This window comes from Eschrichtius robustus, chromosome 2 (genome assembly GCF_028021215.1).
Source record: "Eschrichtius robustus isolate mEscRob2 chromosome 2, mEscRob2.pri, whole genome shotgun sequence".
In the NCBI taxonomy this organism is placed as follows: Eukaryota; Metazoa; Chordata; class Mammalia; order Artiodactyla; family Eschrichtiidae; genus Eschrichtius; species Eschrichtius robustus.
The window spans coordinates 147500771-147520572 of record NC_090825.1 but is presented as its reverse complement, the minus strand read 5'-3'; the positions used below and the strand labels follow the sequence as shown (position 1 = coordinate 147520572).

At 48.5% G+C, this 19802-nt stretch overlaps 1 protein-coding gene across 2 annotated transcripts in view; it reads left to right on the top strand.

Annotated features, from left to right (window-relative positions):
• SH3PXD2B (SH3 and PX domains 2B) overlaps positions 1-19802 on the top strand; it is a 112066-nt gene that overhangs the window by 32764 nt on the left and 59500 nt on the right. For both annotated transcript variants that reach the window (XM_068536367.1, XM_068536366.1), the window contains exons 3-4: positions 12647-12722; positions 19242-19318. In XM_068536367.1, coding sequence (XP_068392468.1) covers positions 12647-12722; positions 19242-19318 — 153 coding nt within the window. The remainder of the gene's footprint in view (positions 1-12646; positions 12723-19241; positions 19319-19802) is intronic.

Below are 19802 nucleotides of genomic sequence, written 5' to 3'. Positions count from 1 at the left end.
GTGTGTCATGAAAAGTCACAGTGCCTGATATGATGGAACAAAGTTCTTTAGAAAACACAGACCTCAGGAGGAGATGGGAACTTGCCCGACTTCCTGAATCCGTGAGTGTTCCCTGCCACTTGGTGAGGGGCTCACATACCTCGCAGGCCAATGTAAGGCCTCATCGAGATGACTGTCTTCTTTCCCTCTGTGTACCGGTTAGGATCCTTTGGTTGCAAGGGACAGAAACCCAGCTCAAACTGGCCTACGTAGATGGGGGGATTTAGGGGGCTGGTGTGACAGAATGTCCTGGGAGAAGGAAACTGGCAGGCTTCAGGTGCAGCTTGATACAGGGTTCTCCTCTGTGTCCTCTCACCCAGCTTCTTCCTCTTGTTCTGAATTCCCAGTTCCCTGATGTTGGCTTTATCCTCAGATCCCACGTGGTTGCAAAATGCTCTGGGCTCACACTTAGCAGGAAAGAGTGAAAGGTCACTTTGCAGAAGCCCCTGCAAACACAGTGTTGTGTTTCATAGGCTCATCTCGAAGCCAGTCAGTATGGTTGAGGAATGTGATGGCCAGTGGGCTTATCCGGTTCCTGCTCTGCCTCTCAGTCATGGGGGTGGGGACTGAGACCTGGAGAGAACAGCTGTGATCAGATGTAGAGAAGGCATTGTGGGGACATCAGGAGACAGCCCGGGTCCTCCACGCACCAGCCTGTCTTTCTGCCTTCCATGTTCTCTCTGGAGGTGACATTAACCACCGCCATCCTTGGTTGAACAGACCTAATCTGTTCCTAAAAATGTCAAATAGAGAATTTTCAGAGCCTGTGTTCCAATATTTTAAAAGGGGGAGGGGAGCTAATAATGTGCTCCTAACCTGTTTCCCCAGTATCACCAAACAATCTACATTATAAATTGCCAAGAGTCATTGCATACTGGACAGCAGTTGACACCAGTTACCTAATTACTTAATATGTAATGAACTCATAAGTGATGTTTTGTGTTCACTATGCAACAAACCAAACAATATCATATACAAGTGATATTTTTCTTCTGGTCCGCAGCAAACATGTACCAAATGTCAATACCCAAAGAAGCTCTATGTTAAAGATGTTAAGATACCATCTAAAAGGGACTTGGCAGGAGCAGACACGGGCATGGGCGGGGGAAGGGCTGACCCTGGAGGAAAGGCAGGAAAGATGATAGCAGTAATTCCCAGCACCTCTGAACGTGGTCCTGCGTGAGAAAGACAGAGATCCACACCCTCTTGCCCAGGCGCAAGGGTGATTTATGTAGATCCATTTCGGCAGGTCTTTAGAGCGTGGGTGTTGGGTAAATATTTTGCAAGTTGCTAGACTGATTTTTCGTGCACCGAGGGTCTATGTTACACGGGCGGCGGTGCTACCTATATTTTTGCTTTCAGAGGCCTCTTGCCTGCCTGATGCTTCCAAGAAGGAACAGAGGGGGCAGAGATGAGTGACATGGGTGATTGCTAGCCTAGGGATTATTGGCATCCAAAGAGCAGACACCCACTCAGCTAGCTTAGGCAGAAACCAGATGGAAACCAGAGCCAGGAGTACAGCCGGCCTCACAGGGGCCCGGAACCAGCAACAGAATGACCCACCGGAAGCCTGGCAGCTCCCGGGCCGTGTGTCATGTGGCCACAAGCTCTCCCATCGAACCTACTCCCTTTCCCGCCAGCCCCTCTGGACCAGCTTCTTCCACTGGCCCTTTGGCCCGCATCCCCCAAACAACACCTTCAGTCCCCAAGTTGAAGTGCCCTTCCCTGTGTCGAGGCACTGGAGTTGGTGGATTCGGCTCCAATCTCTGGGAGAGAGCATCTGAGTGTCAGCATCCTGGGTCAGAATCCAACCCCCGAGCCTCCTAGCTGTGGCCAGAGGTGTGGGGCGGGTGGGACAGCATCATCTAGAGGAGGAGGTTCAATGAGAAGAGGGTGGGCAGGAGGCCCTGGTGGCACGGATAGAAATGTTCACTGCTGCCCTTTGGCAGCCTATGGGCCAGGCAGTGTGTGGGGAACTTGACTGTGTTACCGAGTTCCCTATTCCAGCCTCGCCCAGGGCTTCAGACCTTGACTTCTGGGGTTAGGCAAACCTGGGTTCACTCACATCTCAGCTTTGTCTTTTCAGGTCTCAGCTCAGTGTCACCGCTGTATGTTTCTGAGCCTCAGTTTCCCCATCCACATACTGTATTAAGAATGAAAGCGCTTTGCTCACATCTGTCGTGACAGTTCAGTCAGTTGTGTGTGCCTTGCTCAGTAAGCGTTAGCTGTCATCTGCTGTCGCTCTGCTCACATGGGATTTGCCCAAGGTGACATTGTTTGGGAGCGTTTTCGAGCCAGGGTTGGATCACAAGGCATCCTGGTCTGAAGCCTGCATTCCCTCCACTCTCCTGTTCTAACTCAACTTTCTTATTTCTACCAGAACTTAAAAGCGAGGTTTCCTTCCCTCCAACCCCAGCATAATTAGTAAGAATTGGAGGTTTGCTGCAACATAAATAGCTGCCTTAGACTCCCCTCCTGTAACAAAGTCTTCTAAAGACAGGGCTTAAGCCAGCTTTAAAGAGTCCCAGATGGGCAACTGGAGTGGGAGAGTCCTGGAATTCCAGAGGGTCCTGCTGTCCTGGAAATGGCCTGCCCCGCCCCCCAGCCCTGCACCTGAGAGAGGGAAGCTGGAGGAAGGGGCTGATCCCAGGGACCAGGCAAGGAGGCCGGCCCGCGTGGGGCTGCGACACCCTGAAGTTGGATGATTTCATGATTCCCCCCTCCCCTCCCTCCCTGTCTGGCGAGTAGCCTTGGCTTTTGCAGAAGTAACTTGGCTCAGAGTATGGGGAGGGTCAAGCTTTCGTGGAGGAACAGCTCGGCCAGTGTGGCGTAATGGAAACAGCAGACGACTCAGTCAGGAGACTTGGGGCCCAGCCACCTGTTCTGTGTGGCCATGGGCACACCCCTTAACCCCTCTGTGCCTGATTGTGATTTCTTCATCGGTAGCATGGGGGTGATGATAAGGAAACAGCTGGCATTCCTGAGGTACTGCCTGCTCAGCATCAAGATGTAGTGACTCATTTAATCCTCATGTCAAGCTTATCAAATGATACAGATGAAGAAACCCAGGCTCAGAAAGGTTAAGTCATTTGCCCAAGGTCACACAGCCGATGAGCATTAGAACTCGGATTTGAAGCTGGGCAGGCAACACCAGGGTCCACAGTCTTGGTCACTCTGCTGTGCAGTGCTGCTCTTACAAGTGGCTACTTCACAAGGCTCCTTTGGAGTTAAAAGTGATGATGTGTGTCCGGAAGAGGCAAATCCATAGAGACAGAAAGCAGATTAGTGGTTGCCAGGAGCTGGGGGGAGGGAGAAAGGAGGAGAGACTGTTAATGGGAACTGGGTGTCTTTTTAGGGTGATGAAAATGTTCTGGAATTAGATAGTGGTCATGGTTGCACAACCTTGGGAATATACTAAAACCCACTGAATTGAACACTTTAAAAGGGTGCATTTTATGGTATGTGAAGTAGATCTCAATTTCTTTTTGTAAAAAAGTGATGATGTGTGTGAGAGCAGTTTCTGGGCTGTCGAGCCCTGAGCTAATGTCAGCTGTTGGGATTATTGATAGGCGTGAGTTGCTGCTAGGAACTGGCATGAAGATTAGAGCAGGCGGTGATGCCAGTTTAATAGAATGGTTAAGACCCTGGGCTTTTATCCAAATGCTGCCACTTCCTGGCCATGAGACCTTGTTTTAGTCAGAAGTGTTTTAGTTGCAGATGACAGAAACCCAGTCCATATGGATTATTCAAAAATTACATTGATTAGCTAAATGGAACTGAGAAGACTAAGGGTACTTGGCTTCAGGTATGGCTAGATCTAGGGGCCACAGGGTCAACCAGGACCTGCCTTTCTCCACTTCTTGGTCTCCTCTGTGTCCAGGCAGGGTGTTGTCTGGTATGGTGGCAGCCACAGCTCCCAGCCAGCTGTATCCAGCAGTCAGCTCAGTGACTTCAGGGAAAAAGAGAACACCCCAACGGTTTCAGCACAAGTCTCATTGGTTCATCTTGGGTAATGGCCAGGCCAGTCAGGGCCAGCCCAGGAACTGGAGTAGAATCAGCATCACATCCATGCTGACTAATAGAGGAGTAGAAGATTCCCCAGAGGAAATCAGAGACCTGCTGCCAAAGAAGGGAAAATAACCTGTAGATGACAAAAAAGTAAATGTCCCCTCTGGTGGGGACAGGACACTCAGGCAGAGGAAACAGTCTGCAGAGAGGCCGCTGGGGTAGAAAGAAGGAGCATGACTCAGGCTCCTTCATGGGAAAAGAAACTCACAGTCACCAGCAAAAAGGTCCCCTTTCTGACAGATCACCTTCTGATATGATTTCCCAACTCCCTTGTCTTAGGAAAGAAAGCTGGACTCTGATAGTCATGCCCACCACTACTGGTTAACATCTGGCGACGTGTCTCACTCACATGAGGGCGCAGGCGGTAGAGCCCTGGGCTTGGAGTGGGAAGACCTGGTATCAGGTCCCAGCCCTCTGCCTGACTGGCTGTGTGACCTTGGGCAGGGCCCTCAGCCTCTCTGAACCTCCCTTTCTGCCCTCATCTGGGCACACTCTGGAGAGTCCATCAGAGTGTAACAGAGGGAGCTGGCCTCCGAACAGGGCACTGGGCAGGGACAGGAATGCCTGGAGAGCTGAGGGCAGCGCCTAGCGGAAATGTGGTTGGTTGAATGACATCATAACAGTATCGGCGACTGTTTACTAAAATGCACTAGACGTCCATTTATACGCTGTTGCATTTAGTCCTCACTTACAGGCATGAAGTCAGTGTTGTGTCCACGTCACAGATGGGGGAAGGGAAGCTCAGAGAGGCAGAGTCACGTGCCTAAAAAGGAGCATGGCTGGACTCAGGCCCAGGTGTGGTTGAGTCTGAAGCCTGTGCTCCTGCCTCCCGGAGGTCCAGGATTGCCTTCAAATCTGTCTACTCTTAGAGTTCTGTCCTCTGAAGGCAGCTGCCCTCTGAAGGCCCGTTCGGCACCTCCGTGTGAGATGCAGGCATAGTCTATCCTGCAGAGGACTGCTCTGAGCTGAACACGAGCCCTGCACAGACACGCCTCGGATGTGTGACGGGTCCGCTTTACCCTGTGCCATGTGACCTTTGCCCTCTGAGTTTTCCCACTAGTTCACTGCATCCCCCAGGCCGAGGGTCATGGTCATCCCTGGGGCCAGGGCTTCCCTCACAGAGGGCACAGTGAAATGTTTGCAAGTGTTCAAAGAGTGTCCTCTGTGCCAGCCAGGGAACTCAGGCAGGGCTTGCTTCCTGGAGGAGGTGACATCTGAGCAGGGTCTTGATAATGAGTAAGGAGTTGCCCCACTGACAGGATGGGGGAGGGCATCCCACACAGAGGAAACCATGTGTGCAAAGGTGCAGAAGTGTGAGAGAGCAGGACCGTGAGCTGGGCATCTTGCAGAATTCCGACAGCGGGGGTGGCGCAAGGGGGATGCACAGAGCCAGCTGGGTCACCCTGCCCGGCAGGGAGTTCTCGAGGGGAGCACCAATGACATGTGTCCTGTAAGCAGGAACACTCCATGCTTAGGGGACTGCTTCCAGGCACGGGGGCTTTCCAGGGGATCCGTTTCCCAAATGCAGCACATCACAGAGCTGAAGGCAAGCCGGAGGCGGCATCTTGATCTGTGCCTTTTTTTTTCCCCAGAGAAGGGAACCGAGATCCGGAGACAGGAGAGGCTGTCCCAGGTCACACAGCAAACATCGTTTGTTTCCAGTTTCTGTTGAGATAGAACTGGCCTGTCCCCCTTCTGAGAGTTTGGTAGCCCCAGATCCACTTAATGAGCTTTGGGGACTGTCTGCCCAGAAGCCCCCAGGCTCCACCGCAGAAGCCAAGGGGAAGGGAGTATATTCTCCCGTCTTTTCTGGGAGCAGGTGTAGGAGGGGCGGGGCTGAAGTTCTTGCTCCCTAGGCGGGCCTTGCCCAGCTGGGAAGACATCCCAGCGAGCTCCTAGTCAACACCTGGCCTAGGATTCCACCAACCATCTGTACCCAAATACTGCCTTTGCTGGACCCTGAGACACACTCTTTTCCCCAGACATTATCTTCTGAAATTGGGGTGTGCCTCCCACATGTTTTATACGCCTAATGGAATATTTGTTGCCTTCCATCTGAAAAACCATTGCCATATTGATGGTATAGAGCTGAGAAAATATGGTAGCTGCCTTTTTTCCACACAGCACAGTCATCCCTTGGTATCCCTGGGGGAATTGGTTCCAGCACCACCCCCTTCATGCCCCCCACCCAACAGATACCAAAATCTGACGATGCTCAAGTCCCTCATGTTAAATGGCGTAGTATTTGCTTATATCATCCTCCTGTATACTTTAAATCATCTCTAGATTACTTATAATACCTAATACGATATAAATGCTATGTAAATACAAGGTAGATGCTATGTAAATAGTTGCCAGCCATGGCAGAATCAAGTTTTGCTTTTTTGGAACTTTCTGGAAGTTTTCTCCCCCTCGAATATTTTTGATCTGCCATTGGTTGAATCTGCAGATATGGAACCCAAGGATATGGAGGGGCCAACTGCAATTCTTTATTTGGAAAACAGAAAGAGACAAGGTGTGTTGGTCAATTGCGTCTAAGGCCCAATGCAGGTCCTGCTGCCGCCACCTGGAACATAATTTCTCCTCTCCTAGACAATGGCTGACCAAAGCAGTTAACCACTTTTTCATTCATTTGTTCATCCATTGATTCATTCATTCTTTGCATAAATATATCCCACGTGCCTACCACGTACCAGTGAGGGAGGCGGGGCAGGCCACCGGGCAGCCCGGTAAGGGGGTCGGGCTGAGAACATGCTGCCCTGACTGGGAGGGACAGCAAGCAGGAAAGAAGTGGACGGACAAGGAGGGGCGGGTGGCAGGCTCCAAGGGGCATGTCCAGGGGCGTGCCGACATTTAGACAAAGCAGCTCATCGAGGGGACAGAGTCCCCAAAGACAGCCAACCATGTGCTGTAGAGCAGGCCCAGGTATGCTGTGGTGTCCTGCTCTGAGAACCACGTGACTCCCCGCCAGCCTGCAGCTGCCCACGATGGTCACCCCGGCCCTTCTGCACTGCCTGCTCTTGCTCTTCTGGGACGCGGGGCCTTTGTCACAGTGAGGGAGGAAACCTCTCCAAGTCCAGCCTGCCGCTAACACGAACCACGTGTGGACCTCCACGCCAGCCTCCACGGTATTTTCCTTGGACAGCCTGTCTCCTCTCCCTCCACCACAAGCTGTGTCTTAAAAACTGCTGATGGAGTGTTCTCTCGTTCCCCTTGTGATGTGGCAGCTTGACGTGGCTCCCCCTCCCTTCCTACCCCCCAAGACTGACTCACTTTCCTCCTCAATTTTCAGTCCTCTGCACCCTCAGCCCAACTTCCTTTTATTATCTGGGGGGAGGGGTGTGGACTTTCCAGTTTCCAAGGATACCGTCTGCAGTTGGACTTTGCCCGGCATGCCTCTGGTCCTGCTGCTGCAGACATCCCGGGTCTGGGGGTCCCTAAAGAGGGTTTGGAATGCCACCCGTGTCTGTTTCAAAGCCTGTGGTTGCCAAGTGTGACAGTTCCCCGGATAGAAGCAGCTTGTGGCCTGTGAACCCAGACACACTAAAACCAAAAACGAAATAGCTCGCAGGCCTCTGATCACCTGTCCTTGCGAATGGCAGTCATACAGATTGCAGTTACCATTGACGGGATGATAAAATGAAATAAAGCTAGATATGGCTAAAAGAGGGGAATGAGTCCAGCCCTATGCCGCTAGTCACGTGAGGCTATTTAAATGCACATTTAAGTTAATTAAAATTAAATAAAATTAAAACTTCAGCTCCTCAGTCACAGGAGCCACATTTCAAGTGCTCAGTAGCCGTCCAGGGCTGGTGGCTGCCATAAGGGACAGCACAGATATAGAATATCTCCATCATTGTAGAAAGTTCTATTGGAAAGCCCAGCTCTGACCGCTGAGGAGACCTGGGTAGTTGGAGGAATTTTACCAACCTTAAAACAGAGCCTCATTGTGGAATATCATTCAGCCTTAAAAAGGAAGGAGGGGCTTCCCTGGTGGCGCAGTGGTTGAGAATCTGCCTGCCAGTGCAGGGGACACGGGTTCGAGCCTTGGTCTGGGAAGATCCCACATGCCGCGGAGCAAGTGGGCCCGTGAGCCACAACTACTGAGCCTGCGCGTCTGGAGCCTGTGCTCCGCAACAAGAGAGGCCGCGACAGTGAGAGGCCCGTGCACCGCGATGAAGAGTGGCCCCTGCTCGCCGCAACTAGAGAAAGCCCTTGCACAGAAACGAAGACCCAACACAGCCATAAATAAATAAATGAATGAATGAATGAATGAATGAATAAATAAATAAGAAGGAAATTCCAGCACGTATTATGAAACGGATGAACCTTAAAGACATTATTCTAAGTGAAATAAGCCATACACAAAGGACAAATACTTATATGCAGTGCCAAGAATAGTCAGATTTATAGAGATAGAAAGTAGGATGGTGGTTGCCAAGGGCTGGAGGAGAGGAATGGGGAGTTAGTGTTTAATGGATATAGAGTTTCAGTGTGGGATGATGTAGAGGTTCTGGAGATGGAGGGTGGTGATGGTCGCACAACAATGTACTTAATGCCGCTAAATTGTACACTTCAAATGGTTGAAATGATCGATTTTATGTTATGTTTACTCAACACAAAAACACACACACAGTCTCAGTAAATACTGAAAATTTTTCCCAAATAATTCTCAGAATAACATTCATTGTGGGCAGAGTGCAAGGAGGGGGCATTTCTTGTTGAGCACCCAGGGCATCCCCACATACAGTTCACGTACAGCATTCATTTACACAACCACGCTGCCCGGCAGGCTGTGTCTGTCGTTCTGCAGGTGGTGAATCAGACTCATCAGGCGAGGTCTCTCACCAAGGACACACAGCTGGCATGAGGAATCATTAGGATTAAACCCCAGGGCTGTCTGGTCCCCAGGGATAATGTCTGTGGTTAGAGTTTGCAACATTAAACCCAGGTCTGCTGCCTCAAATTAATAACACTTGGGGAGACACTTCAGCTCTTTGAGCTCCGCTTATCTGGATAGAAGCAAGTGAGGACACAGGGTGAGAGAGTAGCTGTCTAAGACAGAGCTGTGAAGACCACAGGGAAATACAGTGCTGGGCAGGGCTTCTTTAGCCGGTGTGTGCACATTCAGATAGGGGCTCAACAGGAACCCGGGAGAGCGCATATAAGCGGGGTACAGTGGACAGATGACTGGGGTATACCTTTAAAAAAAAAATAGTGCCCCTGATTGGTGTTCCAACATTGTCTTCACAAATAAAATTGAGAAGGAAAAAAGAAGGTAGTGTTAGGCCAAACCTATAAATCTCTAAAACGATGCTGCAGCTAAGAGTGATTAATCACCCTGCTTTTAAAAAAGAAGCATGCTGTTTGCCTGTGCATGGAATGTGAAACTTACCTGGTCTCAGGCTGATTTTTCATGCTCATGTGACACTCCGAAGCTGCCTAAGAGAGTGATCTTGGGGGATAAGAATGGGGTTTAGATTAAGATACTTGAACTGGCTGGACTACCACTTAGGTGTGTGACCTCAAGCAGTTCATTGTGTCCTGCTCCCCAGTTTCTCCCTCTGTGACGTGGGGGTTGTTCGTTGCTTTCACAGGATTATTATGAAGGACAGATAAAATCATATGTCTGAGAAGGATTAACTGTAAACAGTCAAACCAGTTAGTAGTGGTTACTAATTATTATTTAATATTAGTAACGTGAATATTATTAATCGGAGGTACTCAGCAAACATCTGAAGCTGCCTCCACCCCCAAATTTCACTCAGGTGCATTCATTGGTTTAGCCAATTTTTATTGAGTGCCTACTATGCGCCAGCATTGAAAAGCTCCTGGATTCGAAAAGGGAAGCCTCCCTTTCCAGCAAGGCCCACTGTGGCCTCACCAGCTGCTGAATGATGGTGAACCAAGTATTTCCCCATCACCGCACAGCACAGAATAGGGGCCAGTTGGAAATCACAAATAAAACCACAGCCTCATGGGCAGCCCTTTAGGGTTGCCAGCTAAGCTGAGTCTGACCCTCCTACGCAGGGGTGTCACATAAAACAGTGCTGAGGAGGCAGGGAGCTCCAGCCTGGATAAATGGCCCTGTTTCCTGAGCGCTGGGGAGCAATCCTTTCTAATTGCCTTCGTAGCATCTCAGAGGCGAGTGACGCAATGGCAGAGAAGCCGTGGGCTTCTGTCTCTGGCCCTGCCCCTTGCTGGCTGCAGGCCCATTGCAGATTTCTTCACTCCTCTGGACTTCAGTTCCCTGGATAATAATGTCCACCTTGAAGGGGTATTCTGCAGATTTCGTGAGAGGATGTGTCTAAAGAATCTAACCTGTGCTTGGCATGTAAACTTGTTTCTCTTCTCTCCCACTTCAGGTCTCTCCTCCCTCCCCCTACACCATAGCTGTGCTTATTTCTCCAAGCTATTCAAAGCTGCTTTTATGCTATCAGAGGGATACATCTTTTTTTTTTTTTAATTGAAGTATAGCTGATTTACAATGTTATGTTAGTTTTAGGTGTATAACATAGTGATTCAGTATTTTTGTAGATTATACTCCACTATAGGTTATTGCAAGATAATGGCTATAATTCCCCGTGCTGTACAGTATATCCTTGTTCCTTATCTGTTTTATACACAGTAGTTACTATCTGTTAATCCTGTACCCCTAATTTGTCCCTCCTCCCTTCCCTTTCGCCTTTGGTAACTACAAGTTTGTTTTCTATGTCTGTGAGTCTGTTTCTGTTTTGCATAAACATTCATTTGTATTATTTTTTAGATTCCACATATAAGTGATATCATATAGTATTTGTCTTTCTCTGACTTATTTCACTAAGCATAATATTCTCTAGGTGCATCCATGCTGCTGCAGATGGCAGAATTTCATTCTTTATGGCTGAGTAATATTCCATTGTATGTGTGTATGTGTGTGTGTGTATATGTATATGTGTATACACACACACACACCCCACATCTTCTTTTTTTTTTTTTTCCTCTCGTGCATTTGTTTTTATTTTTATTGCTTCTTAATCCAGTTGTCTATTGATGGGCATTTGCATTGCTTCCACGTCTTCGCTATTGTAAATAGTGCTGCTATGAACGTTGGGGTGCATGTATCTTCTTCAATATATACCCAGGAGTGGGATTGCTGGATCATATGGTAGTTCTATTTTTAGATTCTTGAGGAACCTCCATACTGTCTTCCATGGTGGCTGCATCAATTTACATTCCCACCAACAGGGCACAAGGGTTCCCTTTTCTCCACATCCAGAGGGACACATCTTGAGTGCCAGGTGACTTTCTCCTTGAGGTAAAATGATGGGCAGGCCTCTCACATTCAGCCGTCACTTCAGGAGGCTCAGGACTCCCTTTTCTTCTGCTTGAATCCTGGGCCCATATACTAATCAGGATGGGTTACGATATGCTGCTATGACAACTAGCCTCACTGTACACAGGGTTTATTTCTCACTCGGGCTACATGTCCATCAGAGGTTGCTGGGGGCTCTGGACCCTTGCTGGCAGAGAAGCCACACTCTGGAGCATGGCCATCACGTGGCAGATGGAAATGAAGAGCGGTGAATCAAGCACCACTCCTAACTCTTCCACCCCAAAGTGAGCCATGTCTCTCCTGCTCACATTTAATTGGCCACGTCTCCCACTTCAAGGGGGTGGGGACGTACAAATCTACCAAGCGCTCAGGAGAAGAACCAGAAATCCGGTGACAGCATTAATGACCACACAGCCCAGCTTTAATCTGTAAAGCCATGTTGGCAGTTGGTATCATTATGGCCAACTAAGGATGAGACCCGAGGTATGTCACTTCCCTGACCGCAAGTAGCAGATCCTGGTGATTTTGTATATCCAGTCAGATACTTCACATTTATTCCTTCAAATGTCAGAGAGGCATTTAATGTTATCAGAAAACATGAAAGGTTTTCGTTTTGGGCGCCCCATCCCTGTGCTTCCTCTAGCCCCACAGCAAGCCTGTACCTACCTCTCTAGGTGCTTCCTACACCACCCTGCAATGACCATTTTACTTGTCAGTCTCTCTCTAGACACTGAATCTTTTCATCGCTGCACCCCATGTGCCTGACGCAGCCAGGCATGGAGCTGAGCCAGCCTGGGGAATTCTCTGTGGGGCAGGGGCGAGTCATGATCTCGCAGGTATAGACCTAACCAGATTAATTGAGTCTCCATAGTTTGTTCCTGAACACAGCCTGGCAGTTCTTAGGAGACAGGATGACCTGCCGTCTGTGGAATTCTGGGGGCTCTGGGGGTGTTGTTCACGCTTCAGGTCCTGTGGCTGGAGCGCCCGGGGAAACTGAGAATGGTCCCTCCCAGCTCTGAGCCTTCACTAGTCTGGCAGCCATGGACCTAGAGAATTGTTTACATGGATATCCTAGGTCCAGTTGACACTGGCTTCCCCATTAGTTTGGGTTTCTGAAAAGCTGACCAAAGTGAGCTTTTATATATCGAATCACACAGTTCACATAATTCCTTTAAAACAGCAGAGATGCATTTATCATATTTTTTTGTTATTCTCCCCATTTAGATGCAGATGTTGGACAAATTTCCCATGGAAGGAGGACAGAAGGACCCCAAACAGCGGATCATTCCCTTTCTTCCAGGTAAGTGAGACACATGCTCTCAGATGGGGCCTCTGGGCTCCCAACACAGCTCTCAGATCTCTCCCCTCCTCCTCCTTGAGGCATTGTCCCAGTGACCAGACCTCAGTCATTTGTTGAAATCAGTGCCTAAGAATATGGGCTTTGGAGTTAGATGCTATGCTATTTACCAGCTGCTTGACCTTAGGCAAGACACTTCACTTCTGGGATACCTCGGTTTCTCCCATCTCTAAAATGAGAATAATTCAAGGTCATACAGTTTGTGTAGTGAGTGGCATCTATTATAATGGCTACTGTATTTGTTTTCTTTCTTTTTTTTTAATTGGGGTATAGTTGTTTTACAATGTTGTGTTAGTTTCTACCGTACAACAAAGTGGAGTTCCCTGTGCTACACAGCAGGTTCTTATTAGTTATCTATTTTATACATATTAGCGTATATATGTCAATCCCAATCTCCCAATTCATCCCAGCCCCCCACCGCACCCCCTGTGTTTGTTTTCTGTTGTGCATAACAAATTACCACCCATTTAGCAGCTTAAAACGAAACCCATTTATTATCTCACAGCTCTGTTGGTCGGAAGTCCAGGCAGGCTCAGCTGGGTTCTCTGTTTAGGGTCTTAAAAGACCGAAGTCAAGGTCTTGGCTGGACTGGGCACTTACCTGGAGGTTCTGGGGAAGAGTCTGCTTCCAACCTCATTCAGGCTGTTGACAGAATTCAGTTCCTTGCAGCTCTAGAACCGAGATACCTATTTCCTTCCTGGCTGTCCGTTGGGGACCCCCTCAGCTTCCAGAGGCTACCTGTATTCCTCATCCATCTTCAAGCTGGCAACGGGGCACTGAATCTCTCTCCTGTGCTTGGAATCTCTGACTTCCCCTCCTGCCACCAGCTGGAGAAAGCTGTCTGCTTTTAAAGGCTCATGTGATTACCTTGTACCCACTTGGCTAATCCAGGGTAATCTCCCTCTCTTGAAATGAACTGAGGCATATCATATAACATGATCCCAGGAGTGAGATTCCGTTATATTCACAGGCTCTGAGATTAAGGTGGGACATCTTTGGGGGGCCATTTAAGAAATTCTGCCTGCCTGCATACCCGCCTGAGTGGGCCAAGCACCTTCTGAGTGTCAGGCACTGTGGAGGAGTTCATGCAACCATGGCTGGTGCCTGCTCTCAAGACATTCAGTGTCCCTTTCCCCCCACAAAAAATTCTTACCAAAGGAATAACATCAAGGCTTCAACTCAAAAAATTGGGTTACCCAAACCAATGTTATAGCTTCAAGTAATAATAGCTACCATTTATTAGATCTCTATTGTGGGCCAGTCGCTGGGCTAAGTGCTTTACATTCATTAGCTTGTTTAATCCTTAGAACAATCCTGCAGGGCAGCCATTACTATGCCCATTTCACAGATGAGGAAATTGAGGCTCAGAGAAATTATAATCACTTGCATAAATGGCAGAGCTGGGATTCAGTCACAGGTATGGCGGGCTCAGAATTCATGCCCGAAGTCAGACAGCCCAGGTTCAAATCCCAGTGCCCCTAATCATCCACTCTGTTCCCTTGGGTAAATTACTTAAGCACATGGAGTTTCATTTCTACATTTGCACACTGGAGATCATAATGGTACTTAAATGATAGAGTTGTTAGGAGGATTAGGTAAGTGCCTGATATGTAACTAGCAGCAATTAAGCACTTACTAGTATCTTTATGTACAGATAATCGGCAAATTGACAATCACCCTAAATCACAAATATTTAGAGCTGGCCAGCCTTTTAAATCTTTTTCGTAATGCAGACAAGGGGGCAGGCCATGAGATGGATCACCCAGGAGCCCATTCTCCCCTCCCCCACTCCAGGATTTTGCAATCAGCACGTCAGTGTGTTCTTCTGGATACTGTCATCATTGAGTGAGTTTAGAGACAGGGTAGATGTATTTGCCAGGCCCCCATTTACTGGGAGATCATTTGCCTAAAAAAACCTAATGTTTTTATTTCTTCCATGGGGAGAGAACACTGGAATTTTTTTCCTTATTGGAGGAAAGCCGGTATGCCAGCTGAAGTAACCACATCTCAGCGCCCAAAGCATGTGCTTTGGAGTTCAGTAGGCCCAGTCCTGTGACCTCAAGCATACGACATCTCCCCCCACCTTTGAGCCTCAGTTTCTCATGTATAAAATGGGACAGTGACCCCTGCTTCACAAACTTCTCTCCCTGGTACATAGAAGGTTCTCAGTAAAGGCAGAAACAGGGTCCTGGGACATTCCTTTGGAATTTTGGGGCCTTTCATATCTCGGAGTCCTACTTAAATGATCAATCTGGATATTTAAGTTGAAATGGGCTCTAAATGTATATTTTTCTTCAAGGAAAAAAAGGAAAGCAGTGAGTTATAACTCTTTGCCGGTGAAAGGCAAAACCAGCTCTGGAAAAACTTCCCAGGACAGGGAAGAACTTGAGCCGACCCTCTCCCCAGCCCCTGAAAGCTTTCGTGGTTACGTAATCCTTTTCCACCCACGAATTCATGAAAATGCTGTTCTCAGGGAATTGGCTCCATTGTTCCTGCTCAGGACACCCACTTGCAGCTTGGAGAGGCCCCGTTGGGCCCTAAGACCCCTGGAGCATCCCTTCCCAGCCCACCTCTTAGCTTTTCCTTGAGGCCGAGGCCAAGGGCAGGGACGGGTGGGAGAAACGGCCCCTCTCCTAGGGGTCAGTTTTCTGCCAAGACTGCCACGTCAGCAGAACAAAAGCGAGTTTCATGTTAGCACAAAGGCGGGGGGCTGGGGAGAGCAGCCCTGTGCAATTTTCCATCCCAGCAAGAGCTGGGGAAGCCAACTTGGCAGAGGATGCGGCTTGAAAAATAAGAATTACAGTTTGGCCTTCCTCCACTATGGAAAACAAAAGCCTGCTCGTTCCCACCAAAGGCTGTTCTCTCCTCTGAGCACCCTTCCCATTCCAGGAAGGCTGGCCTGAGGGGAGGGCTGGGTGTGGGCTCGCTAGCCCTCCTTCTCCGTGACTCACACAGAAGCTTCACAGCAGGCGCAGATCCGCATTTCACCTGGAGGCACCGGCCGGGGGGTGGGGGGCGCTGGGGGGCGCTGGCCACTCTGTTCTGCCCCATAGCCCAGGGCCTGAGCGGTAACTCCACTCCGCTGTGGATAAATGATGAATTAGCCTGTCGGAGGCAGATCTTAAGAAACCAAGTTGGGGGCTGAGGAAAGGAGAGGTGCTCTTCCTTGTAGAATGTAAGGCAGTATCATGTAACCTATTTTTTAAACAAAGTAATTACCCTTTTTTAAGCACCTAGGGAGGGCCAAGCCCTGTGCTGGTGTATCACGGAGATGACTACTAAGAGATAGGGGCTGCTCTCCCATTTTACAGATGAGGAGACTGAGGCTCTGACAGGTAAATGCATTTCCCAAGGCAGCACAGGAAGGAATAGACCCCCCTGGGATTGGCCTGGGGCCTCACTGACCCTCTGGAGCCTGTGGCCTCCCCTGCACGTGCTACTCCTGCCGAGGGGACTTCCTGTCCCCACTGCTGGCCGGGCACCTGACATGTGCCCAGAGACTCACTGAGGCCACACAGGAAGAAGAATGACATTATTGTGTCCCACCCCCAGGAGACGTTGAAGGCGCCTGAGTTCTTGGTCCTCTCCCAGCCCCTGCAGGCCAGGCCTCAGGCGAATTCTCTTGGGCCGTGGTGGCTCTGAGGTGAGCCTGTGCCGGGCCGGTGCTAGCACCATGCCCACTGTAAATTTTTCGAGTCAGGTCACAGCCTTCTCAGTAAGAGGCCTGTACACCCCTCTCTCCACCCTTCCTCTGATTTTATAGAAGGGGAAATTATACCAAACTGGGACCAAAATGTTTTTGGTAGGCACCAAAATGTTTTTGATAGGCACCCCTTCTCCCATTTTGAGAAATAGATTAGAGGGCAGGAAGCGTTTGCTGTGTAGGATTTCTCTTCACCGGCACACACTTCTTATTTTTCCTGAAGGTTCAGGATTCTCCTAGGAATTCTGATCTTCAAGTGGTCCCAACCATGAGGGTGGTAATTATTACTCCCACCCAGGGAAGGACTGCCCCACCCAGAATGTCAGCAGGGGCCCTCCCTGTTGGAAAGCACCAGTGCCAGGAAGGCAGGCGCCCAGTGCCTGCACACAGAGGGCTCACACAGAGCCTGCCCCTAGGGAGTGAATGAGGGAATATCATCGGTTCTAGGGAGGCCAGGTTGTAAACTCCTTCCCACTTTGCTGCATAATTTGCTTTTTTCGTTTTAAATGACATGAAAATTTTCTGATTCCCAGAGCAATCAATGTTTATAGTAGGCACTTTGGGGAAAGTATAAAGAAGAACACAAAAAGGCTTTGTCTTCTACCCTCGGAGACAAGCGCTATGAACCCTGTGATGCATTTTCTTCTAGATTTTTTTCTCTTCTAACAAGCGTGGTGTATCAGAAATTTGACTCACTCATCAGAATTAAACCCATCACCATTATAAAGAAAGAGATCCTTGTTATTAAGGAATATAAGGAATATGTATTTCATCTCATTGTGGGTTCTTTTTTAATTAAATGGAAATGAACAAAAAAAGGATTACTATTAGGTTGACCATATCTACTTCATTTCCTGATTGTGCCTTTTTGCCCAAGAGCAAGTTGTCAGATTATTTTAAATGTGACCTTAACCATATGGTCTTTTTGGGTACAAATCTCCCTGACCACCTTGCATTGCAAATCTTTAAAAGTCAATAGGTTGTTTCCCATCATCCCTTTCGATTCTGTCCTATGATGAAAACTCTTTATGGGCCTTTCCTACCGTCTTGTCCCTGCTCACCCAAGGTTGACCCATGGAGACAGCAGTCTCACCAGCGCCATCTCAGATCAGTGGTTAACCTCTCCTCACCCTGCCAGCCTCATAACCCAAATTCTTCTCCAGGACCTACCTCCTTGGACCAGAAGTAGGTGAAGTTCTTAGTAGGTCTCCATGCTCTGCAGTCTGGAGAGCTGTGGTCTCCCTGTGCCTTCCTTTTTGACCCCTAGAGACCTCCTGGTCGCCCCGCATGAGCATGGCAGGGGGACTTGTCTCCATCCCCCACCTCTTTGTCGCTCCTTGGTGTCTTATTTCTGATTTTCTGGCCCCTGTCTCTGTGACAAATCCAGAATGGTGTGGCCATGCTGTCTGGATCCTCAGTGCATGAACTTTGCCACCATCTCCCCGTGAGAGGATCTCCTTTAAGACTCTCGGGAACCCGCTGATTTGCTTGAAACAAACCTCACCCATAATGTTTCAGCATCTTAGATTATTTCCTGAGACCCTCAGTGGCATCATTTATATACTTGTCTTTGCCTGTGACCCATGTCCTCTGCCCATATGTCACACTGGAGGTTCTGGTACCACAGCCCAGGGCTCAGATGTCACCCAGCAAGTAGTGAATGGACTGTGTTAGTATTCGGTGTGATAGGAGGGCTTGGAGCCCTCTGTTACAAACACTTATTGGCGAAGGAATTGAAGGGATTTGTCGTCCTGGCGGGTGGAATCCACCTTCTTGCATTGATCAAAGGTGAGTGCCATGTGGCAGGGGCAAAAAATTGACTAAAGCCCAGTCAATCCCTATTTGGGCGGAGCCCCATGACTAGTAGGAAGGAAGAAGACATGTAAATCGACAATGTGATGTGTACAATCAGAGACAGGAACTCTTTTTTTTTTTTTTTAATTTTATTGAAGTATAGTTGATTTACAATGTTGTGTTAATTTCTGCTGTACATCAAAGTGATTCAGTTATACATATATATATATATTCTTTTTCATATTCTTTTCCATTATGGTTTATCACAGGATATCGAATGTAGTTCCCTGTGCTATATAATAGGACCCTATTGTTTATCCATCCTATATATACTAGTTTGCCTCTGCTAATCCTAAACTCCCAATATTTCCCCCCCCGCCTTGGCAACCACAAGTCTGTTCTGAAAGAGACAGGAACTCTTAACCCATTTGAAGTCTGTAAGAGTTTCCCAGCAGGGGTAGTGGGTGAGGTTGGATGGGGAAGGTATTCCAGGCAGAGGGAAAGGCACAGAATTATGAGAGAGTGTGGAGTATTGGGAAGACATCAGACTAGAGCAGAAGGTATACAAAGAAAGAGGAGGGAAGGAGACTGAGCTGTCGGGTGAGGGCATATCTGAGTGTTCGCTGAAGTGCTCACCGCACCTGAGAATCTTATAGTTGGACAGGCGACCTCCGATCATCAGGTCTTCCTTCCTTGGTTTGATTCCAGCCTCCCTTATCTCACCAAAACTTATCCACTGAGCCCCACTCCCTCAAGCCCTTGCACTAGAGCTGTGAACAGGGCTTTGGAGGACCAAGCATGGGGTCATCCAGGCCCTGTGGACGCCCAGCAGCAGGTATGGATGGCAGCCAGGAATTTAGGTACCACTCAGGCCTACCAGAGGTAGCCACATCCTCATCCTCCCAGGTTGCTGAGAGCTTGTCAATGCTCCCTTACAACGCTGTGTGCACTCTCATCTCCTGCAGGCAAAATTCTCTTCCGACGGAGCCACATTCGGGACGTGGCCGTCAAACGCCTGATACCAATCGATGAATACTGTAAGGTAAGTCTGAGAAATGCCAGCACTTCCCTGTGTCTCGTGTCTTCCCCGTGGGTAGTTTTGGGGTTTTTTTGTTTGTTTGTTTTGTTTTTCTTTTCCTTTTCTGACTACAGGATGCCCATTGTGAAAGATCTGTACAGGTGAAAAAAATGTAAAGAAATTAGAAAAACCAATCACCCATGATCCTTTAACTCAGAGGCAACAATTATGAAGGTTTTTACATATTTCCTTTCTCTCCTTTCTCTCTGCATGTATTTCTTTATGGTGTTGAGATCATCCCATATGTGTTATTTTTGTTGCTCTTTTTCTTTTCTCTCATATTAAAAGAATTTCCCCATGCTATTAAAAAAATCTTCTTGAACCTGCTTTTAATGGTTACGTAGTATTCCATTGTGCATGAATGTTCTAGAAGTTATTCAGCCAACCCCTGTTGGACAGTGCAGCTGGCTTCCAATCCCTTAAATGTTCTCAACCACAAGGGGCCTCC